The sequence below is a fragment of the Rhea americana genome, unplaced genomic scaffold, assembly GCF_003343005.1.
Source record: "Rhea americana isolate MKP2758 unplaced genomic scaffold, rheAme1 scaffold_228, whole genome shotgun sequence".
Classification (NCBI taxonomy): domain Eukaryota; kingdom Metazoa; phylum Chordata; class Aves; order Rheiformes; family Rheidae; genus Rhea; species Rhea americana.
Window position 1 is genome coordinate 728,881 of NW_028186344.1, and position 26,818 is coordinate 755,698.

The 26,818-nt window shown below is 40.8% G+C and overlaps 1 protein-coding gene across 3 annotated transcripts; it reads right to left on the reverse strand.

The window, feature by feature from the left end:
- Positions 1-26,439, reverse strand: LOC146595343 (protein mono-ADP-ribosyltransferase PARP12-like). 3 transcript variants are annotated; one of them, XM_085305900.1, is made up of 13 exons: positions 26,124-26,439; positions 23,561-23,693; positions 17,115-17,142; positions 16,431-16,499; positions 15,714-15,815; positions 14,684-14,807; positions 13,360-13,525; positions 11,435-11,555; positions 10,829-10,925; positions 10,295-10,373; positions 4,190-4,320; positions 2,665-2,816; positions 1-2,029 (listed from the first exon to the last, which is right to left on the reverse strand). In XM_085305900.1, the coding sequence occupies exons 1-13, from the start codon at positions 26,414-26,416 to the stop codon at positions 1,746-1,748; spliced, it is 1,779 nt and encodes a 592-aa protein (XP_085162026.1). In that variant the 5' UTR covers positions 26,417-26,439; the 3' UTR covers positions 1-1,745. The 3 variants fall into 3 exon arrangements, with proteins under 3 accessions (XP_085162026.1, XP_085162024.1, XP_085162025.1); XM_085305898.1 differs by having other exon boundaries at positions 16,890-17,142; XM_085305899.1 differs by lacking the exon at positions 16,431-16,499 and having other exon boundaries at positions 16,890-17,142.
- Between the last annotated feature and the right edge of the window lie 379 nt (positions 26,440-26,818).

The window sequence follows — 26,818 nt, forward strand, 5'->3', positions numbered from 1 at the left end:
ATATATTTTATTTGCAAATATGGCAAAGCTCATGTTGATTCAGGAACTCTACAGGCAAAGTGAAAGTGAGAGATTTTAAACATAATCTTCCTTTATTTCTGTTATTACTGATGAATGTTTTCATTTAGTTCTATAACCATTATTGCAGTAAGTTTTCCTAGGTTTATACACTTCCTCGTCCTCTTAGTAACTCATGAACTTTGGGTAGTATATATGTTTTACTGACTTGTGCTGAAAATAACTGGGAAGCTACTTGTTTTACTGAAAAACTTACCAAAAGCAAAAATTACTCCTCTTCTGCCCTCAGCAACAGTTTTCCTCCTACCAATGGGATTGCCTCAATAAGACAGAGGGATATCATCTTTGTACAGAAGGTCTTCAGTTCAAGGGAACTTAAGATTCAGTAGAAGCTCTATATCACATTTTCTTTGTGAGAAAATAAAAAACATTTAACAGTAAAAAAAAAAAAAGAGGCTTAATCACCATTGGTAGGATTGCACATCACTAATGCAAACAAGCAAAATAAGTTTATCTAACCAGACCCAGACAAACTGTATCCAGGATGACCCACAACAGGCTCAGAACAAGAGGAACTATACTTGATTTAGCATTGTCAGTGAGTTCTCACATAAGTGCGATGTGGGCCGCGAAATACAGACGTAAAGTACTTCAGGACAGCCAGTTCTACCACTAGCCTTGAGAAAAAAATAACTTTTAGCTCATTACGTCTTCCAGTCATTTAATACTTCCGGAAAACAAAAATTAATATATACACATAGGACAGAAAACATCAATGCATCTTAAGATGTTACTCCTGTATTACAGCATTTGCTAAGAAATTGTTCACGTTGAGAAAAATATGTGGTCACATTCATTTTAAAACCTGGCCTGTATTGTGACACAGCTTTTTATATGTTTAAGGCCATTARCTGCAGCCAAACCACCAGATACTAGGACAAGCTTATTCCTAGATTGTAATTTCCATAGTTTCAATTCTGGCTCTCCTATTACTATGTAAGTCCAGAGCAAGTTATTTCAGATATGTGAAAAGAATTCGATCCGACAGTGTTCTAATCTGAAGAGTAGCTGCCACTGGACAGTTGAAACTTCTCCACTTGAGAACATGAAATATGAGTCTAAAAGAAGCTTTTTATTTTTTGTTTTACTGTTTTAAACTTGAAACTAATACTGGCATTAACAAGCAGCTTTTTGAAAACTCAGTCACATAATTTTTAAGTACTTTGACTTAGAATTGTGACAGAAGACAGCATMAAGAACAGCAATATTCTGCACTGAAAAGAATCTTCAAGACTCCACAAAGTCTCAACACTGCAAAACACTACAGGAACCTGAGAACCACTAAAAATCTGTGAGTTTGCTTAAAAACTACCGCAGTGTCAATTTTGCTCTTAACCTATTTGTAAAGAGAAATCCCCATYACTTATTTCCAAGAAACTGTTTACAATTATTTGCCCACAAAAGTCACAAAATTCAACTTTCCCATCCCATGATTCTGATTTTTCTGCTATGGTTATCCAAATGTCTATTAGATTTGGGCAAGGAAGAGGAGAAGACAGAGTGATAAGTCTCTTAAATACATCTGTTTTTCAGTCCTCTTCAGTTTGGAAGTTCTTCAGATAAACATTCAAGAGAGGTGTATTAAAAAAAAAATATAGTCATTAAGTATGAGAACCCTGAGTAACAGGGAAAATAAGATGAAGGATACAAACTGCTCTCATCCTTCTCTAAGACATGATACATTTTTTTTCTTCCTTCGTATACTCTATTAGATACTCTGGGTAAATCTGGTATTTTTCAAAGACAACAAAAATGGAGGGATTTAGCACATTGTCCACACAGCTGTTATAAAACTGAAGTATATTGGCAGACTTGGGTGGGGGGCGAACATAGCTTGCATTGCCTTCAACAAAATCTCCAACCAATACACGAGCCACAAACATGACGGCTGGTTTCACTGTAGGTTGACAGTATTCATGCGAATAGGAAGCATCTCTAGCAAAGTAACTTCCTAGAAAATGGTAAGAAAAGATCGTATAAGGAATGAATATAAAGCAACAGTGAAAACTGACTGTTCCTTCATTTTTCAGAATGTATTTGACCCAACTTTCTGTTCTCCTCTTACTCGATCTACATACAACCACAGAATTTTTACAAGACTCAAAGGGTTTCACCACAGGATTTCTATTCAGAACTTGCTAGTTTAGGAATAACTGAAAAACAAACAAACAAAACCTAAAACCCTATAGGCATGTGTGTTATTATGGGAGGGATTAGAGAAGCAAGCAAGAGGATCTTCCATGATTATATTGAGGGAATTCATGTCCTCCCCACTCCCTGCCATGGAGCTGGCAGCCATTTCTCTAGCAAGTTCATATTATGCCCCTGAGCCCTCAAGAGGTCCCACTTACAGCAATAGAGGCTTTTTCAAATCCCTAAAATAATACTCTCAGAACTTTGAGAAAAGACATTACCTTTCACAAGACAAATTCCTGTCCTCTCCAGATGGAATGAAAAACATATTATCAATTCCTGCCCTCTATATTTAAAAACAGTCCTTCAAACATTGACTGTTCATCATGTACCCTTAGGGAACGCTCTCCTTAGTGGAGCCTAAGGTCTAAAACCTAGTCAGTTCCTAYGTACCCCTTCCATAGACTGTTCCATTGGTTCCACAAATTCTCCAGTCAAAGTTCTGACTGCAGATGGCTTCCAGGAAAGAGCTTTTGGTGCCGTGGAACAGGAGCCTTTCATCTACTTCCTTCCCTCCATTTTCCTTCTTCATCTGCTCCTTTTGCCTAAAAGAAAAAGGCAGTGGGGAAGAAAGTTGTGGAAGAAAAGGAGGAGGGAGGTTTTTTTTTTTTTTTTTTTTTCTTAAAAAAAAAGGTTTCTAAGTACATAATTACATTTAAGTATAAGCTGGATGAGATTTCTGGTCTATTTTCTCCTCTCTCTCCTTAGGCAGACTAGCAGTGCAACAATTACAAGATGAGCAATATACTGATACCATTGTCCAGGAGTTCTAGTTGAATTCACCGAAGATAGCCAGAATGAAGCATCAATATTACTACAGTCTCCTCCATATCAATCTTTTTTTTCCCTGGAAGGGTCCTACTAGTTCTGCTTTCCTGTCTCCTGTTCCTTCCCACCCACCCTGTCCCAAACTCCCTCTGCAGAGTGAGGTGGTAGTAACTGCAGCGCCTTCCCACTCCAGCTGTGGGGAAAGAATAGAGGGAGGTTTTCTTCACTCCTCTGGTGAATTGAAACTGCCACATACACAGGGCCAGTCATCCTGCAACTGGACAGAGCTGTGCTGAGATGGGTTTTATGCCTTGGGTGTGCACTCCTAACAAACCCTGTATTACCTTTGCTGTTGTAATCCTTCACCAGCCCTGAGCTGCTGGCCCTTCAGCGAGATCATTTCAGCTGGGGATATGGAGGCAGGAGAGAAACTGACCCTTCTGTCACCACTCAAGACCTAAATTTAGGTTAGGGTCAGATGATGTGCTATGACCAGTACCAAAAGAGGACTCGCACATGGGGAGATTCAACTAGTATGTTCCATTACTATTTCACAGCATCAAAAGCTCCCATAGATTTTCAAGAGCTATTTAAGTGGACAAGACAGAGATCACTGATTTAAAGCCTGAAGATTACATCAGTAAATACTGGCTTCAGTAAACAAGTTACCTAAACCTGTGAAGGAGCCTTAAAAGATCCAGCTGGAAAAAAGAGGGCCCAAGCATCTTTGCCCCCCCTTCTTTTTTAAAAAGAAGCATTTCATATACTGTAATGGGTAAATATTTGTAACAGAGCACACTTGCAGCAGGCAGTTACTGTTCAGCCATAGAGACAATACACTATTCCACATCATTATGTGCATCCTCTTTCAATCCTGTGTCGTTCATGTCTTTCTGTTCCTTCCCGCTACACCTTCTGAGGAGGCTGCCTTTGCATGACTTCTTACTGCATAGAGGACATGGCATTTTCCGGAAGGTCTTAGACTAATAGGGCTTAGTCACTTAATTTCACTTCTGAAACTACCCCTAAGAAGTAAACACAGGTCAAGTTTAAAGCACAGGTGGTAACCCCTTTCCCTTCTTAGACGTAGACAGAGGAGACCAGGCCTTAGAGACTCACTCCCCTTAGGGATGACAGAACAAATACAAACCACTGAAACACTTTCCAGAGGGATGGATTCTGAATCCTCCTTATTCTATGGACAGTGTAGTTTTTCATAGTCTTCTCAAACATTTTCTGTATTCTGTTGTATTCAGAGGAGGTATTAGTGATCTCCACTGCCTATAAAACATAAACCAGAGCAAAAGAATACATGAAGCTTCAGTTAGCTCATAGCACACAAAAGCCTAATTAAAGTAGATTTACTTTCAAAAGAACTCCCAAACTAGACTTAGTAGAGGTTAATTTAGTGCTTTAGATTGATGTAAATAATTAGGACAGACAGTTAACATGAAGCATGCCACTCATGCTTCACAAGGACACTTCACCTTGTCTTCTAGAAGGACCCTGAAGGAATAGAAGGGGTCAGTTAAATGCTCCTCATGTCCAAGTAAGAGATAATACCTCTAACAATTTAAATTGCAGTGAGAAAGTAATCTTAARAAAACCTGAATAAGACTAAGAATAAAAATGTTAAATAACATTTTCATGCATTGATGATAACTTCTTGTCACAAATGACGGAGGAACCTACAAGGAAGTGTGTCCTGCTGGATCTTGTCCTTACTAACAGAGAGGGACTGGTTAGAGATGTGAAGGTTCGGGGCAGCCTTGGCTGCAGTGACCACGAGATGGTGGAGTTCAGGATCCTGCAGGAAAGAAGTAAGGCAAGGCAAGGCAAGGCAAGCAGAATTGCAACCCKGGACTTCAGGAGAGCAGACTTTGGGCTCTTCAGAGACCTAATTGGTGGAATCTCATGAGTTAAGGCCCTAGAAGGAAGGGGGGTCCGTGAGAGCTGGCTTGTATTCAAACATCACTTCCTCCAAGCTCAAGAGTGGTGCATCCCTATGAGTAAGAAGTGCAGCAAAAAGGGCAGGAGACCTGCATGGGTGAGCAAGGAGCTCTTGGCCAAACTCAGACAGAAGAAGAAAATACACAGAATGTGGAAGAGGGGACAGGCTACTTGGGAGAATTATAGGAATGCAGCTGGAGTATGTAGAGATGCGGCAAGGAAGGCTAAGCCCCAGTTGGAATTGAGTCTTGCAAGGGATGTCAAGGACAATAGGAAGGGCTTATTCAAATACATCAGCAGCAAGAGGACGACTAGGGAAAATGTGGGCCCACTACTGAATGGGGCAGTATCCCTGGTGACAAGGGATACAGAGAAGGCAGAATTACTGAATGCCTTCTTTGCTTCAGTCCTCACTGCTAAGGGCAGCCCCCATGAATCCCAGAGCCTGRAGACGAGAGAAGGTCTGGAGAAAGAAAGACTTTCCTTTGGTTGAGGAGGAGAGGATTAGRGACCTTCTGGGCAGGCTAGACATCCACAAATCCATGGGCCCGGGTGGGATGCACCCACGGGTACTGAGGGAGCTGGTGGATGTTGTTGCCAGGCCACTCTCCATCATCTTTGAAAGGTCCTGGRGAACTGGAGAGGTGCCTGAGGACTGGAAGAAAGCCAATGTCACTCCAGTCTTCCAAAAGGGCAAGAAGGAGGACCCAGGCAACTATAGGCCAGTCAGCCTCACCTCCATCCCTGGAAAGGTGAGGGAACAGCTTATTCTGGATGTCATCTCCAAGCATATGGAGGAAAAGGTGATCAGGAGTAGCCAGCATGGATTCACACAGGGAAATCATGCGTAACCAATCTGATAGCCTTCTATGATGATATGACTGGCTGGGTAGATGAGGGGAGAGCAGTGGATGTTGTGTACCTTGACTTTAGCAAGGCTTTTGACACGGTCTCCCATAACATCCTCCTAGGCAAGTGCAGGAAGTGTGGGTTAGATGAGTGGACAGTGAGGTGGATTGAGAACTGGCTGAAAGACAGAGCTCAGAGGGTTGTGGTCAGTGGCGTGGAGTCTAGTTGGTGGCCTGTGGCTAGTGGCATCCTCCAGGGCTCAGTACTGGCTCCCATCCTGTTCAACTTTTTCATCAGTGACCTGGATGAGGGGACAGAGTGCCTCCTCAGCAAGTTTGCTGATGATACCAAGCTGGGAGGAGTGGCTGATACACCTGAGGGCTGTGCTGCCATTCAGAGAGACCTGGACAGGCTGGAGAGCTGGGTGGAGAGGAACCTCCTGAGGTTCAACAAGGGCAAGTGCAGARYCCTGCACCTAGGGARAAATAACCCTAGGCACCAGTACAAGCTGGGGGCTGACCTTCTGGAAAGCAGCTCTGCAGAGAAGGACCTGGGAGTGCTGGTGGATGGCAAATAGACCATGAGCCAGCAATGTGCCCTTGTGGCCAAGAAGGCCAATGGTGTCCTTGGGTGCATCAGGAAAAGTGTTGCCAGSAGGTCGAGGGAGGTGATCCTGGCCCTCTACTCAGCCCTGYAGAGGCCTCATCTGGAGTACTGTGTCCAGTTCTGGGCCCCCCAGTACAAGAGAGAGATGGAGCTACTGGAGAGAATCCAGCATAGGGCTTTGAAGATGATCAGAGTGCTGGAGCATCTGCCCTATGAGGAACGGCTGTGAGAGCAGGGCCTGTTCAGCCTGGAGAAGAGAAGACTGAGGGTGGGGGATCTCATCAATGTCTATAAGTATCTGAAGGGAGGGTGTCAAGGGGATGAGGACAAACTGTTTTCAGTTGTCCCATGTGATAGGACAAGAGGCAATAGGCAGAAATTGAACTACAGGAAGTTCCGCTACCCTGGATGCAACCCTGTCTAACATGCTCTAGGTGACCCTGCTGAGCAGGGARGTTGGACTAGATGATCTCCAGAGGTCCCTTCCAACCTTACTGATTCTATGATTCTAATAYGCTTAAACATGTCTACTCCTTTGCTAAAGGAATAAAAGCCTATATTTATCAACACTTTTCCTGCTTACAATCTACTGAAAAGTTTATATTTTGTTCAAATCAAAGTTAATGTGAAACATAATTAAAACATGATTTGTACTCTCTTGCTTGCTTATGTCATGCATAAATTTGTCAATTTTATCTCCAAAGTAATCTGTGTCTTTAATCTTCTGGAATGAATACTTATCTTCTGTAAACTTGATTGAAAATGCATAATGCTGGCAGACAGATGTTATTTGGTAACACTTTTCAGGTTATTGCTGCCAAAGCCAAGTGGGATTCAAGATGACAAAGTGAAAAGACAAACATCCCATGTATCAAAGAATTTTAGGAAGGAAAACTATGATTATCCTAGGAGTTAACATGAAACCTACACCTTATCCTATTCATCACAAATTCCACTCCTCTAAACTCAAAATGAGTTTAGAGAGGATAAAATATGACTTCGCTTAACAGCTGCATACAAGGAAGTTTTGTTTTTCAGACACCATGTCCAGTTTGTGCATTAAATACTTGAATAAAGAAGTCTATCATAGGAAAGTTTTATAAGGATATAAAGAATTATAAGAACAAAGTCAGCTGCACAAGGAAGAATTACTTCCTTRGATTTATGAAAAAACTTTTCCAAAGTTGAATGATATTTCCCATGTAGTATTGTATTTCCTATACAAGAATATTTTGCAAAGCCACTTTAAAATATGTTAATCAATATGGATGACTGAGTATTTATTATCTGCATGCTCTGTGATACCACAGACCAATTTCTTCACCATCACCTATCAGATGAAAATTGTATCATCAATATATTTCAGTACTACATCTCTTAATTACATATATGAAGTTCTTATTTAGAATACAAAACATGCTTTTACTATGTTGCATCTTCTGCTAAGGAAGTGCCACCTTTTTGGGTGAAACAGAGGGTCAGTCACATGGTACCGTGTCTTACAYGGTACAAGGCCTGTCCTGTAAGACAGGTATGTTAATTATCTTTTAATATGGTAGTTCCCAAGCAACAAAGGCAGTTCACTTGCACCAGACTTTGCGAGTTCATTCTTACTTCCTCAGAGATGCATTCCCTGCTATTAAAGGGGAATGCCACATTGTTACTTCAGCTTGCTTCTTTGCAATTTACATAATACCATGTAATATCAAACTTTGATGTCTTCTTAACATAGGTATCAGAAGCAGTATGGCCCATATTTGCTGGATCRACCTATATAGGGCTAATGTTTATGAAGGACAAAGCTAGACTCTTTCTGATACATCAACTCCCATTCTTTTTACAGCACAGCAATCTTTGGTACGCATGTCAGGCTTCAGCAAAATAGCAGCTACACAAGGACCAGTCTGCCGACATAAAAGCATACTGCCTTTATCGCATGCATTTCTCAGTTCTACATTAAAGACAGAATTTAAAATACAGCATGAAGTTCCARGACTAAAGGCTTATCAAATACTGCTTCCACTTGGTCTGTTAAACTAAGACAGAAGGAATTCACACCAATTTGGAAAATTGGTGCTACCAGTGTTTAACATGTACTTCATATACTCTACACTTTGTAGGATGGTTTATGATTCTAAATATTTTAACATACTGCAACATTCAAACTAAGCCATGTTACCAAAGCAGAGCTGCTCTTTTTAAACAAGGAAGACTTTCTCCCTATCTCATAGACTTTYCTTTTTAAATGGATCACTTCCAGCACAGCAAAGTTTGCCAAGATTTGCCAGTGTTTGAAGAGAARGGAATGCATCAAGTTGTAATTGTCAAATGTTATGACAGTCACCATATGCATCCAGAATCCCAGCCAGCCCCAATATTTTTTGCAGTCCCTACTGCAAAAAACATGCTTAGGATCCCAGAGACAACACTTAATCTAACCCAGGCTTGATTCCCAGATCTGAAATGTTCTTGCTGGTGTTGTCACTATTTAGATACAGGATTAACTTCTCCTTTCATATCAAAGACACTCTGTTTACAAGTTTTCTTAGATGCCAAGTCAGCAAGCAAACTGTCCTCTGAGAAACAAGATGATCCTTCTATTTCACACATCTCCACAAGTAACAGAGGTACCATGGATCTGTACATCCAATTACAATTGTATTTAAGCCTCTCACTCACCTCAGCAACTTCAGAAACACCTGAACAAATGGACTCAACTAAAATTTAGACTGAAATTTGCAGAGAAAAAGGGAAGCAGCAAGTATTTAGAACTCAGAGATCTGAAAAGAATGAAGGTACTTGTCTTCCTAACATTCCTTTGAAAAATTCTAGCTTAAGTTGGAATTATGCTGCTTAAAAAGTGTGTAGATGCCAAATTCCCACACAGACTCTTCTTAATTAAATCAGTAGGTGCTAGGTACCTGATACATTATGGAAAAATACTTTTTTGACTAATTGTGGAAAACAGGTTTTAGCTACCTGGAAGGAGCTAATCAACAGAGCAAACGACTTGAACTTTAACCTACTGATTTTTCAGCAGAACTGTAATTAGATGAATTTGCTATACACACACAAACAAACATACACACACACACACACACACACAAACACAATCGATACAGGTATTCTAATGAGTAAGGTGTAATCCAACAGAAGAGGGAAGTCAGAGTAAAATGAAACGTTCAGTACAAAGCAGAATAACAGAAGCTAGCCTATAGAAGCTAAGAGGTGGTATTTCTGGTTCTTATACTACTCACAGTGTAACTATATTAAGAGACCACTGTATTTTTAGATACTATTGGCAATAATTCTTTATTTCTGCCATTCTTTCAAGCTATGGTCTATGCTYGGATCTGTGATCTATGTGGTAGTGCAAGGCTGTATCTCTACAGCATGTAAAGAATAATTTTTATAGCTTTCCTTGCCAAATCTTATTCATGAACAACCATGACAGTATTATTATTGCATGGCTTTATAAGGGTCTATGCAGACAGTGTTTGGTCTCAGTTCTAGTGAAGAACTACATATTTCACAGAATCTGCTTGCTTAACTGGTCCATCCGTCTAAGTCAAGCCATTACTACATTTTTAACAGTGGATGTTTTTTGTCTTGAATTTGTGTTTTTGCATGGAGATAGATGCTTAAAAATTCAGATGAAGAAAACAAGAGTTTSTTACCTTTTTCAGAAGGTCTTAGGAAATCATCTAGATCTTTAGCACACCCACCCAAGAAACCTTTCTTGTCCCTTTTTAGCATCTACCCAGTTGTGATTGCTTTACTTAAACAGTGTTCCCCTTTGTATCATATCTTTTCATCAGAATTACAAAGGGGAGGAAAAAAAATCAGATACCTTATATCCCAACTCCGGTAGTGCAGATTGATCCCAGTGGGCAGGACAGGTTTGATTTGGAATAGAAAAATCTGTTTGTCTGTTTGTAAACAGAAAAAAAAAAAAAACAGAGATGATGTTATTAATTCTAGCCCTGCTCTGAGCTTTCAAATTGGCAGCTTGGCAGCTTCCCYTTTGGTCAGTTCCTACCACCTCTCCCCAGAAATACCTCCCGCTCTCCACCCCCCCAACAAAAAAATCCCCCCTACCCTACAAAGAAACTGGGAAACAAACTCATTCTGTGAGCTGGGCTTGTGTGTTGTCATTCAGTTGTCAGTTCTCTTTCATTTGCTTCTTTAAGAAACAATTGTCCCTCACTAAACCCTGCAGACTAGGGTACATGGAGTAACATACATCCCAGAAACCAGGTGATGCACCAAATAGGCAGAGTTTGTGTGTACTGTCGGATTCTTTGCACAATTACTGCCAACATGGATAGCCATTTTGCCATACAGTTACTTCTGACAAATCACAACAATTTAGAAGCATCATTACCTTTTCTTTATCTTCTCCACTTCTTCAGAAGACACAAACTTTGGTCGTCTGCAGACCTTTCTTCGAGTTTGAAAATGGGTATTTGTCTGGGTCATTTCTTGAGAGGAGGAGKGAAGGAAAAAGAAAAAGTCATGAATGAGTCTAGAAGGTGGAGTTATTCATTAAAGACAGCAGATATTAATTAATGAAAACTGGCATTTTCATTGTCAGTCTTGTCTGCTGAAGATTCCTGTCCTTCCCAATAACTCCCTTTTAAACTTGGGTCCATCTTGTTTTTCCCTTATACATTAGTATTTAAAAGTTACTCCAAGAGTGTAGAAAGATGCTTGATTTTTCATTTTACCATTCCTAGGGTTATGTGACTTTACTTAAAGAGGTTCATCAGGAGTTGGTGCAGTATCACCTGATTTCTGCTCCTATGTGAACCTGGATAGAGCAAAGAAGTAAGGGGGAATGCTAGTTTTGTAAAGAATTTCCTCCGGGCCATCAGTACCTCACTTCTCCTTCCAGCATGTGAATCTGGTAAAGTTAGTGAAAGAAGATGACTCGGACAGCTTGTAAGTTAGTATTCGTCAAGCATTGTATAGTAAGATTTGAGAACRGTACCTTTAAAATTGAGCTCGTAATGCTGTAAGCCAGCCTGGAAAGGTATAGTGGCCTCTGGATCTGCTAGATACAAATTCTCAAAAATATCAGAAGTTGGTGAGTTCGTCTTACCCCCTTCTCCCTTTAGGATTAAAAAAAAAAGAGAGAGAGAGAGAGAGAGAGAGAGAGAAGAAGAATGACTAAACAAAGTCAGGACTAAACACTGGCTTACTGTTTTTATTAGAACAATGGTAACAGAAAAGTAAATTCCATATTCTGCAGGTGAAAATATGCAATGCACACAATCTTAAGCAGGTAAATAAAATGTCTGATTCCTGAACACAGTTAACTTAAGCTCAAAAGACATAAAGAAGGAAAAAATGGTGAAGGCCAAAGATATGCAGCCATGAGTGAGCATAATAAGACTCTCCCATTCAGATTTGGTTGAGACGGCAGCAGACCTCAAGGTTAGACCACGGACTTTAGATGCCTAAAGAGACTCATGTAGGAGTTGTGTAAGGATGGAAAGTTAGTAGTTGTGGTGCAGGCTCATTGGAGGGAGACTCCTGGCTTTCAGGACCTTTTCTGCTGGCTAAGGAAGTAGATTCAAAGGAAGAAGGAGAAGCAGAAAGAGCAAAAGGGGATAGGGAAGAGAAAGACTGGCAAGGACAGAACAACAACAGTCTCACATTTCAACCTTACCAACGAACATCTAGGGAATCAATATTGTTACACGTAGCAGAGAATTTCTGTTCTCCTTTCCTGGCTCTCTTTCAGAAATACCCAGACATACAAACTCAATAGATGCCTTGCAACAGAAGCCAACAGGCAACACTGGAGTTTTCTCTTTAATTTTTTTACCCTCTTTGGTTTGGGTAGAGGGAAAGAAGAGGGGAAAAGAAGGATGAAGAGGAATCCACCCTGAACTACTGAGGCCTAAAGCATGATTACCACCCACTCATACAGGCAAACACATAACTAGTAATGACATACATACACACACACACACACACACACACATATATATATATATATATATATATCCTATTTAGATTTCTACAACAGGTGATTCACTAGAGTACAAAACAACGTAAAATATGAAAGTATGCTGATGGAGATGCTTTCCATTTAAGCTGCCATTGGAAATCAAGGTCCACCACTGACAAAACCACTGCACTTTCCTTCTTATCCTGCCTACTTTACCCAACACCTGGATCACCCTTGTGTTCTACCAGCACAACAATTCGTGCAGCTACACTAYGAATCTGATGGAGGAAACTGATCTTCCTGGAAGGAATGAGAGATCTCACCTCTATTTATTTTTTYGTGTTTTTCAGACAGATTACTCTCCCATCAGGAAGATCTGGCCACCCAAGAACAAAGCTAACACTTTGTCTGAGAGGGCAACATCCCCTGCATTTCCCAGGGAGCAGGRCAATAATTAGTGAGAAGAGAGGCAAGACTACTTCCTGAATAAATTAGAAAGTAATGTACCTCAAGGACAAGTGTACATGTTAAGTCTGTGTAAAAGCCACAGACAAATCCAGAAGGGAATCTGACTAGAGAAGCCAGAATGAATCATCATCAATAGTCTGATGAAGAGAGRGAATTTCACTTTCCTGCATTCCCCAATAAGATCTTTGTCAGGAAATCAGTTAYAACAAGTCACCCAGTTACCAGTAGGGACAATTGCTGGTATTGAACCTCAGTATAAGGAGATTAGGCACATTTCTGATGGCAAATGACTTGCCTTCACTTTATCACATTTGTTACGAACCTCTGTAGCTTCACTGCCTTGTTTGACACTCTGTAGAATACAGCCACAAGTACTTACTTAATTAACATTGCTTGACTAAAGGGGGAGTGAGAGGAAGAAGTGTCACACATTGCTTCAGGAGCAATTTAAAGCACAGGATGAGGTAGATATGTACAGAATGTAGACTCACTTGTTCTCCATATTCAGTCCACCGGCCTCGATCATCTTTCCAATACCACATCCACTGTGTGGTCAATACAAATGAGGGTTTTTTCACAGATGATGGCGTAGAAAGGCGTCGAAGTGAAGAACTACCACAAGTCATCGTCTCGAAATTAATGTTCTTATCTTCTATGCTGTAAGGACAAATTCAGAGGTTTATAGAAGTTAACAGTGCATATTTTATTCTCTAACACCTGGTTTAGGCTGCAGCAATTTTCTTTAATATAATGTGACTGCTTGAGGATTTTGGGGTCCAAAATAAGAATTCTTTTCCGCAGCATGCATGGGAGCTCTGAAAACTGCTTCCAGTCTTCAAGACTRAACTATGGACTGTGAGAGGCTGAATGCCAGCTCAATCTCTAGCCAGATGTTGTGCTGCTAACTTTCCAGACAATCTGGGGCTACAGCCATAATGTAGCAAAAGCATTTTTTGCAATAAATAAATGCACACAGTAGTGTGGTTACAATTTTTCTCAGTAGAAAAAACAAAGTGGTAAATACTTGACCTGGATTTGCCAGAAATACATGCAGCTTATTAACTGTGTTCTTTTTTTGTAGTTACAAGATGCAACCACAGCTGTGAGTTCTGTAGACGGCATTTACAGCTTGGCTGCCTGGGGTTTTACTTCTGGAAGTCTTGAAAAATTAATTCTTCCTGCTCAGGTAGAAAGATTTTGAAAGTAGCCTCCTCTTGGGAATTTTGCTTTTGATTTGCACCATCCAGCAGCCTACTCAAGCAGCAAACTAAAATCATTTGGAGTGTGGAGGCAAGGGCCAATGACTATGCTGTTATATCAACTGTTGTCAAGAAGCTCAAAAGAATCATTACAAATAAATTATCATTAATTATCTAAAATATTGCCCATAAATTCTCAGCACTTAATTCYAACCACATTTTACTACCCTATATAGAGTTTTAAGTGCASRGTATTGATATGTTACTGTATAGATGAGAAAAACTGGGTAATGTTCCCATGCAGTTACTTCCTTTACTTTTCTGTACATCTCTCCAAATTCTGAACACCTCAGTAATCAGCAATTACGAAAGCCTTGCATCTTTCAGAAGAAATCAGTTCTTCATGGGCTTATTGATATGTTACTGTATAGATGAGAAAAACTGGGTAATGTTCCCATGCAGTTACTTCCTTTACTTTTCTGTACATCTCTCCAAATTCTGAACACCTCAGTAATCAGCAATTACGAAAGCCTTGCATCTTTCAGAAGAAATCAGTTCTTCATGGGCTTAACCACACCACAGCACTTGAACAAAGCAGTTCAGCCATCATTATTACCTGTTGTTTTGGGGGTCACAATAGGCCTTTTCAATTTCCTCCATCGCGGTAAGGTCATTCCAGGTGATCCCGTTATATACCTGCCATCGATACGGCAAATGGTAATGAATCAGTCTGCATTTATCTGCAATGAGATCAGACATAGTCAAGAGCTCTGCAATCATAACACGAACTGAAAGCAAGATGAGACAAGAAAAAAGGAGTAAGCACTTTTTACACTCCTCTTTGGCCTTATCTCCGGGGCTTTGCTGGGAACAATAAATACAGTTCACTGAAACTAAAGATGTATTGGAATAAAAGAGATGTGTTTCTGCAGTCACACTAAGGAAAGCAACATAAGCTCTCATATTGCCAAATATATTTCAAATAGACTATAACCTTCTCTTCTTTGAGACASCACCTCGGCATCTGGGAGAGCAGTGCCACATAAAGGAAGTTGATATCTGTGTGTCTCACCACCACTTCTCTCATTTCCCYGGACTCCAATTATTGGCCATTGCCAGACATGGGATGGATTAGATCCATCATCAGCTTAGTTGCTACAACTATTGTGTATTCTCAAGACATTATGCCACCTCAGATCACTTTTCAAAAGACTTAATGGGAGGACAATACGGCTTCTATCTGATGTACCTAAGACAGGAATGAAGGATGACATATTGTTATTGATATCACCAGTGACTGTAAGACCAGTTATTAAGTTGATCTAATATTCAAAGAAAGTGTAACAGTTAACACTTGAAGGGTTCTTGCTGCAGAAACATGCAAAAGGCCTGCTCCCTCAACTTAATTGAAACAAGCCATAAATGCGTCATCTACAGAGGAGAGAGAGTTTGTATGTGTCTGCTTGACTTTCCTCTGATTATCTTTTCTGACACTGTTCATTAGTGACTTGGAATCAAAGTGAAAYGGTGAGAAAGCACAATTGCCAATGCCAATGCTCCAAGATCCACCACTAGTCTGAGTCACCAAAAAGGCTGTGCCCCTGCAGACACTGCTCTTCAAAGACATTACTTTTGATAAGGCTTACCTTTATGTTTGCAGTACTTCCAGACATAGAACAAGCATATCTCATCACACTTGTCTACTTCGTTGTTCTTTGAATCTTTAGCAGAGGAATCATCCTTTTTACCTACAGGAAGGAACACATTCATCCTTATTTTCCCTCTTGAAAACAAATCCAAGAGAAAGACACTGCATTTGGCATTTTATCCAAAAAATAACTAGGAGTTAATTGCAGCAGCCAAGTTAGGAGCTTTCAGGATGTGACTGTCCCTGCATAGCCCTAACTCTTGCAGCTGGTTTTAAAGCCAAGGCCTTTCTGCTTTGGAGGATGGAAGATTTAACAGTTCTTATTCACACACTGTAACACATGTAAGACAACCTCTAAACTTACAATGGTATGGACAAATCCATTCCTTGGAGAGAGAAGGTAAGGAAAGATACCACACACACAGATACAATTCTGTCTCCAACCCATGCAAGAAAGCATTGCATCCAGAACAGTTCAGAGATTAATCCCAGACTACTTCTCCAGACCAGACACATGTATGCCATTGCTGTCAAACACTTGAGCAGAAATTTCAACGCTCCTCTGCAGGCTGACTATTATTATGGCTTTCAGCGTATGCTAGGGTAAGCTTGGAAGCTGCTCTGACAACTACAGGGCTGTAGGTATGGCTGTACAAAACCAAATCCCATTGAACACCACTGAGCTGAAGACTGGAGGGTTAGAAACAATGCATACCTTCATCTCTGTCTCCCTTTCTTGTTGGCTGCTGGTGTTGGCTCTGACCAGGTGCACTGCTACTGGGACCTGCAAGAGAAGACTGAGTGAACAGCACTGCTGGACAAGATCTTCAGCTAGCTGGTGTCATACTAATTTGTGTGTTGAGGATCACATCCATCCCACTTGCATTATTTTCCACTGTACTGCTGTTTTAACAGATCAGCAGTTATAAATCCCAGCTAGTCACAATTATCAGCAGTCACTCAAYTGTGATTTTGTATATAATAGCTTATGCAGCAGTAACACAGCTCTCCCTCCTACACTACTCAGCCACTGCCAATTTCCCTCTCTTTTCTCTAGGTTTGTGCTTTGGTACTCAAAGCACAGAAAGGATGATGGATTTAGCTGTGAGGTAAGGAAAGAATGGCTTCTACCCTTGTCAAACTCAGAATCCTATTTAAGTACAGTGTTTCTTACAACTTTTTCCCTTCTTCAGCTCTTTGTTGAATTCCACATGCTTGTGATCACATATAGCCTGGAAGTTTGAAGCTGTCTTTAAATCGATCCCACCAGTTTCCAACACATGCAATTCATGGGCATTCAGGAGGTTGTGGGACCTCTTGCACTGAAGAAATCTACATTCCCCTCGGAGAAAGTGCCGACAAATATGAAGCTTGTTGCAGTTTTGCTGTGCACAGGTACCTTTCCCATGGTTGTAATATTGGCATACCTAGAAGCAGGGAGGAAAGATGCAATATGAATTCAAAAGCATGTTAGAATCAGTAATTTAAAAAATTCATTCTATATGCATACAATTTCAACAACAGAAAAACTGTGGCTAAATGGCATACACTCATTGTAACTTCTGTAACCTGGGCAGATTTCTTGTGGGTAGGAGTATGTATTTTCAGCTGAATCATGCATTTTTGAAGTTGCACAGAGTCGTTTCAAAGAAAAAGGAAAGAGCTGATCCAGCAAGCATTCATTCTTGGCACTTCTGAGCAAGATAGTTTTCCCTCATAATAACTGCCCAAATTACCKTTATTCTATACATAAAATAAAGGCAAAGAAGAATGAGCCCACCCTTGAAAACATTTATTCTGTGTCACATGGGGTATTATTCTGTGGAGCAGAAACTGCAGAAGTCCCTACTTGTAAAGTATACTCTACACTGAAGACCTAGACTTCTAAAAATGATATGAAGTATGCTGTGAGATTAGAGTACATGTGGAAATGCAATGCACTTTTTATTCCGCTACTCATCAAACAAGAGACATGTAATGAGTTGGACCCAGGGTAGAAATCATACACCAAAAAGTCCTTTGTATTCCCCAATGAGCACCATATGAACACTTCTGCTCCAGCAGCACAGAGGAGCAGCCCATTACAACAAAGCTGCTTTGAGCAGKTCACACAGCTTTCTTGTAGGCAGCCCCAATATCATAGGGGGACTGCCACAGATCCCCTCCCATACCTCTTGCAAGCAAGACAGACAGTTTCTATGCTGTGTTGCATTGAATATATATAAATCTATATGTCAATTAGGGAATTAGACATCAATGTGATGGCAGTGTTTAAAAGATTGGCAATTCAGAACAGTTTCAAACTTCAAAACAATCTTCACTGGATTGATAATCATTAACAAAAACGTTGTCAAAAGTTAGCTCTTAATCACTATCAATCAGTATCACTTCATGTACACAATAAAGTGTTATGTGTAGCACTTTTGCATATGACTAAGAGCCATCTGTATGATCAGCTACAGCGCAAAAGCGAAACTGGTTTGCTGAAATTAGTTCAAATGATACCTATATAGTTGGGATAAAGGTAACAAGCACAAAGGCTAAGGTCAAATTCCTAATGACACACGCACAAGAGACCATGATATTCATTATTTCTGCCAATAAAAATTCTAATTTAACATGTCAGGAATGTGAAAATATGAGCATACATATTTTGTGACAGTGTTCCTTAAAAACAGTTACTAGTAAAACAAGATTTCTGTTACAAAGAACTGTATCTTTAAGTCAGTTCTTTGTTAATTTAGCCACTTTCCTCTGACAAAGGGGTCCTCCAGCATTTGGAAGACTATCCAATTATCATTTAGATGAAATAAAGTTACAGCAAGGATAACTGACGAAAGATGGAAGACTCTGAGAGCACTAAGAAAACAGAAAGCGTGTGAGACAGAGAGCTTCACTTTCTCATTTGTGTAAAGGAGAATTATACCTCTCCTTAAATGTTGTGGTGGGTGTATTCAAGGCCCCTGGAGTCAGGCTTGGGCCCACTTTCTTTCCTTTCTTCTCTTCTGTTTCTCTCACCTCCTTGCTATGTGCAGATCATGTATTTATATGAAAAATGAGTTTTTTAGATTTGTATGTGTTAAAAAACCATCTCTTAGCTCTTTTGGGGGCAGTACTGGCAGAGGATGAAAGATTACTGTCACTTCAGACCTGAGTCAGGGAAGTGGCAGATGGCTTTTTCTTCTGGGAAAAAAATGGAGACTTCAGAGAACCATTATCTTGGAGATCCTACCCAGACCAGGCTCATCAAGAGCTAACAGAAGCTCTCCCTAGCTCTTTCTAGGTACTGGAAGGTGTCCACAGAAAGAGACTGTATCATCATACCTGGAAGGAGAATTGCATTATCATGCATTTCCACCACATAGGTGTGTGACCAACCAATAACCCCTAGAAATGGAAGAAGGCTCAGAGGAGACGGCCAAGGGCAAGGTGCTCATGAAACTGAAGACTAATACAGGATGCAACTCATTAATCACAGCTGTTGCACAAATAACTGACTTTATTTCAACACAAAGGGATCAGAGGATGTCCCTTGYGTTAGACAAGCAGCTGTACCTGTTCAGTGGATCAACTGGTGTAAACATTTCTTTCTGAGTTGATCGAAAGAATGTGAATTTCTCCCCAAGATAACCAGACCAGCATGAGGGAARTATATATGTGGCTTAGCCCAACATAGAGTATAAAACCTGAACAACTAACAAAGTAACTTCAAAGAGAGCAATGGACTTGAGCCAGCTTCAAACAACCTGTTCCTTCCTGGCAATTAGGGATGCCCAGCACTATGATGGTGAGCACATTATGGAGACTGGTAATGGCAATCACACTGGTATTTTGATTGAACTGTATGTTGCAAATGCTTTATTTTGCTAAGTGTATGCACTTATATTGTGATTTCAGTATATTGTTGTATCATTCTGCTAAATCAAAAATCCTGTGTAACATTAAATATCTTCAAAGTAAACTTTTATATTAAACATTTTACTCTGTGTGTGTGGAATATCTAAAATAACCTAGTCAGAGTAATGGACTCTGACAAGGYGTTACAGTCGCTGAGGTGGCACCAAGAGCGTCTAGCTGATTCAGAAGCATTTGAGATCTACTGCTGATCAAGTCCATTTACTCTTCTTTATTGCTAACAGCTCCTGTCTGACTCACCCTTAGGCAGAGGGGAGCAAATCTTACTGTTCAACCCTTAAAGGTTCAGATCTGACTCTCTACTTCAGCCATCATGGTCGTGAGTCAGTCGATCGCCTGGGTGCAAGCTGAGAGCTCGTACTGTCTTACAATAGTCCTTAACAAACTTATCCTAAATTGGCTGTGAATATTAAAAAAATCATATAACTGAGATTATTTTAGTAATCACTGATGGCTACAGTCCTGGACGGCTCTTAGTTGTTGAGGGAAGCAGAAACTGAAGTGGGATGTCTTCTTTCTTCCTCATCTTTCCTCTCTCATTGTTGATCCTCTATGTTCCACTCCCCCTCCCCAAAATAAAAGGGGGTGATCTCATCTTGACATCTTATTTTGGGGATTAGGACTTCCAGTTTTGCTTATTCTGGTGAATTATCCCGATTCCACTAGAAACTCTTCCTGTCTGCTCTGAACGATTATTTTAGTTTTATTAGATATTTGTTTTATTAGATATTTCATTTTAGTTGTGCTAGATACCTTACAGATTATACTACTTCCTCATATTTTCCTGTACTCTGTTTTCGCAACTGTATCACAACACTGTATTTRCCTTTATGGCTATTATTTATACGTTCAAGCCTAGCTGTATCAGAGGATACTTTTAGTGGTGTTACAATGTTATAAAATGCTTATACATTGTTGCTGGTTATGCTTTTTCAGTCTTCTTATGTCTGCCTTGGATTCAAACTTAATGTGTGTCTACTTCACAGGTGCAACAGGCCTCTGCTTTGGCTGCAGCTGTCTTCCCCAGTGAAAGCACACAACAGGCTGTGTAGAATGTCATGAAGGGGAAAGAAAGCTCTACATTCACTCTGGAAGTGAAGCCACATGCTAATAAGCATTGGTACGTGCCTTGCAATGTTGCTTAATTGCTGCAAGGTCTAACAAAGTTACAGATATAGGATTTCTCTTAGCTAATGCAATGTTCCTCATTTATCTACTCCATAATTTCAGGTAAGTTTCTTTATTTCTCTCTCCTCCATTTTCTCACTTTTCTTCAAGCAGAATGTGCAAAGGCTCATCAAGAGCCCTCTAAGATCTACTAATCATGAACTCATGCAAGTGCTAAGTAATGATAAACACTTTTGTAAGATGTTCTGCAAATTCTGCTACTAAAGAACTCAAATCTTATGCCAAAAGTGCTGGTTTTCCTCAGCACAAGTATTGCTGTTTTGGGGATCCTGATACCGTTCAAAGTATAACCTTCACCTGAAATGTTTGTGCCACATCTGAATGTCTACCTAGCAAAAACAACAACAACAGTAGTTAAAACTTCACAAATGTGCTTTGTTTTCCCACCCCTCTCCCAAGTGGAGAACACTGTTCAAGTCAGAGTTGGAGACAAACAGTTGGTCCGATATCAACTTGAGAAAAGTACAAACTAAGAGCTGGAATATCAACTTACTCAGTAGATCCTTGATTCAAAGATGTAACATAGATGTTTGTATATCTAGAAAAACGTAATGCTTTCTTAACAGGTGTTTCTCTAATCTAGTCTCTCCCTCTTAACTCCTTCCTTCTAGGTACTGCCCCCGCCAGGAACACTGTCAGCCAAAACCCAGAAGCGGATAGCAGTTTGCTGTGCAGCCTGAGGCTAGATTATTTCAGATAATGATCTGAAATTTTTGAGAGCTAGAACACAGGAACCACTTTTGTGCTGGCACATCTTCCTACTCAAGAATGCAAAAAAGAAGAGCAGTTGAACTACAAAAGTAGCTAAAAGCTGGAGAGAGTACAGAAAATACAACCATTTTGTATGGAACATCCATTATGCAAAATATCACCTAAGGTTATTGGAGATACCAACCACACATGTTACAAAGTGAGACTCCTAGGGACTGAAAGATAATGAGGTTGAGGGCATTTTTGTAGCGCATCTAGGGAAAGACTAAGAAACTGATGCTGGTATGCAGGACTGAGTTTTTACCTGGGAACTTCAGAATAAACTACTGAACTAGAACAACACTCCACTTCAATTAAACTAGTCATCCATTATTATCTGCACCAGGAAAGCAGGCTGCCCCTTGTGTTTGCCACGAAATAGAAAAAGGAAGGCCAAACAGAAGGCAGAGAAAGTATTAAAAACTTCGTCTGAGGCATTGTTGTGTTTGATTTCTGACCCTGCACATCAGCTCAGTTCACAGCAGACAAAAGTTTTGCCTGAGGTCTCCACACATGCTACATGTCAGTGTATGCACAACCTGACAGCATTTCTAAGCAAGAAACAGCAAAGTTGGCTTTCACCTCACCCTACTCCTAATTCTCAGGTTCACAAATATCCTGCATCTATCAGTGTTTTCCACTGTTTCTGCTATTTCACTCCATAGGAGTTCAATTGCTCTATTAGAGGCAATTACTGATGGCTTCCAGCAGTGAGAGCTGAACAGACCTATAGAAAAGACAAGAGTTATACCAATAAACAATGGCTGTTACTACCTGCTCCTTACTGGCAGTAATTAAACAAGAAACAGTTAAGTTTTAGCTGTAGCTGAGGTGGAGGAAGACATTACTAATCTGTTTTTGTTCTATACTCCTTTAATCTGCCAATACAATTTATCTATTTTAAAATGCTACAGAAATGATTTATTCTGTCTAAATCCAGCAGTATGACAGAAGAGAATAATACAACAATGTAACTGTTATTCAACAGTATGAGGATCTTATAATCTCCAAAAGACAATGGTAACAAGCAGTACTGTGGAAATCTCTTAACTAGAACCAGCTGTAGGGGGAACAGGATACAGAAATAGCCCTGCCTTGAAGGTAGCATTGTTGTTATACATAGACACAGAACCTGAAATTGGATGGTTTAGCCAGATTTAACAACATCAATCACTTGCACACAAACCAAAGGCTGCTTTGTAGGAAATTATATGAGTAATTAACTGAAACTCAGTGCAAGAATTTGGAAGGAGAAGATTTTACACAAAATTCACTGCAGTCACTTGTTCATTTTCTCACAGATTTCACTCACTCTCTCACTTCAGAACACCAAAATATGCAGGCTTATGTAGTCTGGGCAGAGAAAGGGATGCTGGCTTTCTGGTTTTCATCATCTCTTGCGTAAGAACCAACATTATTGATAAGAAACAACAAACTGTTTTTGGACAGATGTTTTATTTCCTCTAAACCTGTAAAATTATTGTGATTTTTTCACCTCAATCTTGCTTACATCACCCTCTGTAAATCTCAGGTGAAATTGCTAACATTTTTGTTGTTCTTTCCTTGTTCTTTCCCATTATGGTTATAGTCTGTCCTTCAGTCAGGATAACAGACACACAAAACATGCTGTAACTTTGCTGTCAACCTCCTGCTGTCAGAGGGCACGCCTGCTGGCTAGTCATATATGAGTGGCATTATCAGGGCTCAGGCCTCTTGGCTTTGATGTAAACAGCACACTCCTCTGTTTTCTAGTTTTATTGCTGTCATTCTTTCGGTTATCAGTACATGCCATTTCTGTAATCCTTACTCTATACTGGTTTTTCTGGTGCTCTCACACATAGCTGCTCCCATTTATTTGTCATACAGATTAATCTTAATATTTCTGTTAGAAATCTTAACAGCTTGACATTCAGGTAAGATCTCCATCTTTTCTATTTTCCTTTCCCATTCTCAACTAACAAAAACTTCCCTTAAGAAATCAGTACAACTCACATCAGGGAGGAGGAAATGGTCATTTTGGAGAAGCAGTACTCGCAGCTCGTATTCATTGAGACCAGACAGCTCATGGTTCTTTAGGACTTTTTTGTTCTCAGCTGTGTTGATGTCATGGCAATACTTACAAGCCCTGCAAGAAAACAGAAAGAAGTATCAAATCTTACTTCTTCAGTCAGGTTGATTTATAGAAGCACCTTACACAACGCAGAGCTTGGAAAAAGCCATACAGAGATGATTCGACAAAAGTCTCTGCGAATATTTTGATGGACTCTGTTACTAAATCTGCTAGAGAATGGAGTACACAGCATAATAACCCTGTGAAATATAAGAGTATTTTTTCCCCCATCTTAAACAAAGATGCAACTAGATCATTTTACAAGAAAGATAGCAGCACAGACTTGAAGAAAACTTTGACTGCTCTGTACTTTCTTTCTCTCCAATACGAAGTGAGTCACACAACCTTTTCCCTTCCACTTGGAAGAAAAGCTAATTTAAGAGAATATACATCAGCGATGTGGCAACTAAAACAACCGTGATTTTGTGAATGTGAAAGGTTGTTGTCCTAGTGAGGGACTGTAAAGAAGCAACAGTTTGAGAGCCCCAAACAAAAAGATAATGAAGCTGAACACAACATAATTTATTATTCCTGCTGACTGAGAATAGAGCTTCTGTTAAATCCCACTCTTCGAAAGCATGATCCATTACAGCCCTAAGACTAGACATACTAAACCAATTTAAAAAATTAGTCATATATCACTGCTAGGGCTCCAGTCTTATGCTTGCCCCTTTGCACTTTAGTTGAATCTAGAAACTCCTCTGATAACACTGTTACCTCATGCTGTGTCTCATCCAATGCTTCTATAAAGACTTTTATGCAGACATTAATTTCTCCTCCCACTATCAGTTGGGCAATTTTCTTTGTAAGCAAATAAATAAAAATGCAAAGTCTGAAGGGGAAATTTGCCATCTTTGGTCCTGAGAATTGATCTTCTAGTGATCCTAGACTCAGTAGACACTGGATTAACAGCTACAATGGTAGGAGAGCTACAAGGTATTCAAGATTAGAGTCATCAGTAGTACTCCTTCAGAGCTAACTTCAGGTTCCAACAACAGTCATGCTAACCACTAAACCACTTGAGTACATATTTCTAAGTCAAAGATTCACAAGTCTGTGTCAAGCTCACAAGCAGACTGGTAGCAGATCAGGTTAGTTTAATAATATATTGAAAAAAAAATGAAAACTTTCTCACCAGACAAGTTAAAAMCAGTTTGACTTGACCCAAAATTGCACCAATTTCATTAAAAAGAAACACCTACTTGCAGTGTTTTTCTTTACAGAGATTCTAAAACCAAAAATGATGTAAGATCTAGAAACAAGATTAGATTATATTTTATTGATTAAAAAAAGATCCTCCATCTCGATCTACATGGTACCTGATCCATCCAGCACTATTTCTGTCCCCTTGTTTTAATCATCCTGCTACAAATACACTCTCAAAGGTGTATTCTTCCTTTTATTAGTTATTAACTAATAACTAAGTGGATAGTGGATCTTAAATGCTTAGCAATGTTGAGAGGACTTTGTCTCTTCAGCATTATAAAGTGAATCACTAAGCAGTTAATTTTTGTTCACTTGAGTTAAAGTGTGAGTGCCTCCATGCACCTAGTTATTTGTAACAGTTAATCACATCTAAGCCTTTTATTTTACTGAGTAAGAAAGTAGAAAGAATATAGAAAGACTAATAAAACATTAGCATCTTAATGCTTTGCTAGTACCATTCTGAGCTACGCCTTTCCCTTCCATCCCCTTCAGACTGGGGTGCACAATGAAGTATTATTCTGAGGTAGATAAACTGGCATCTGGCGTGGCATCAGCATGTTGCAAACACTGCCACAGAGCAAGACACAGGGTTTTGGAGTACAAATTAAAAATCGTTTTCCAGACAGGGTTCAGTGGTGCTGTTGGTTCTCAGCAAAAAGTTTTTGATTGTCCTTTCTGCATTTGTTTTTAATTTCTCTGCCTTTACAGTTATTATTTATTTTAAACTACATTCCAATTTTAATTAGCCTGGAAGAAAAATGCCATCCCTAGGAAGACTGTGTGGCCCAACCTTCCTGCATTTTTTTGGTAAGTCTAGAAGAYGGAGACTGATGTAACAGGAGATTCAGTATCATCTCCGACAGATACGGCTGTAAGCAGAGCAGTGACTTTAAGCAAAATTAACTGGCTGTAAGTTTCTAAATTAATAACAGATGGTAGGTAAGCACTATATTTTCTTAATAAATAAATAACCACGTGTTATTTTCATCTGGATTCTAGTGGACTCGGAGACAGATGCTGCGGATAGGTGGCTTTAATTAAAAAAAAAATAGCAGAAAAAAAAAAAAAAAAAAAACAGAGCTGCCGCGGTGTGCGTGTATGGGGCGAGAGGGGGAGAACTCCACTCCCCTCGTGGCCGTCGACGGCGCGCGCACGGCGGTCCCGTCCCGCCAGCCGCTGCCGCGAGTTCCCCCCTCCCTCCCTCCCCACCGCCCGTCGGTGGCCGCCCCCGGCGCTCACCTGGTCCCCAGGTTGCACTTGCCAAAGAGGTGGAGCTTGCAGAGGTGCAGGCGCTCGCAGCCCCCGCACTCCTTGCGGACGCAGAGCCGCAAGGCCGACACGGCCAGCACGTCGATGCCGGCGGCGTCCCACCCCCTCAGCACCAGGAATCGGTCGGGCCCCGCCACCGCCAACGTCTGCTCCAGCTGCTGCGCCGAGAGACCAATGTGCTGCTGAAGCTCCGCCAGCCCCAGCCGCCCACCCTGGGCGCACAGGGTCTTCGTGAGGAAGCCGCATACCGCCGGGTCGCTCATGATCTCAGCGCTCGTCTCAGCCCGACGGGAGGGGACGACGGGACGAGGCTACCTGGGGCGGGACAGGGCGGGGCTCCGCAGGCGTCGCCCGGCAGCGCTCCGGGAAGAATCGAAACTGAAGGCGGAGATGAGCCGGGCTGCTGGCGGCGCCCCAGGGGAGGGCGCTGGGCTGCTCGCTGCACATAAAGCAAGTGCCACAGGTATCGGAGAGAGCGGGGCGGGGCGGGGCGGGGCGGGGGGGGAGAGAAGGAAACGACAAAACCGCCCCCACGCCTCGCATGAGCTTCCCCCAGCCAGGAAGGAGACAAACTGTGCCGGGGCTGCTGCCGCCGCCGCCGCCGGGGTGGGCGGAGGAGGGGAGGGGTGGGGAGGGGACGGCCCGCTTCGCCAGGCCGCGCGGGG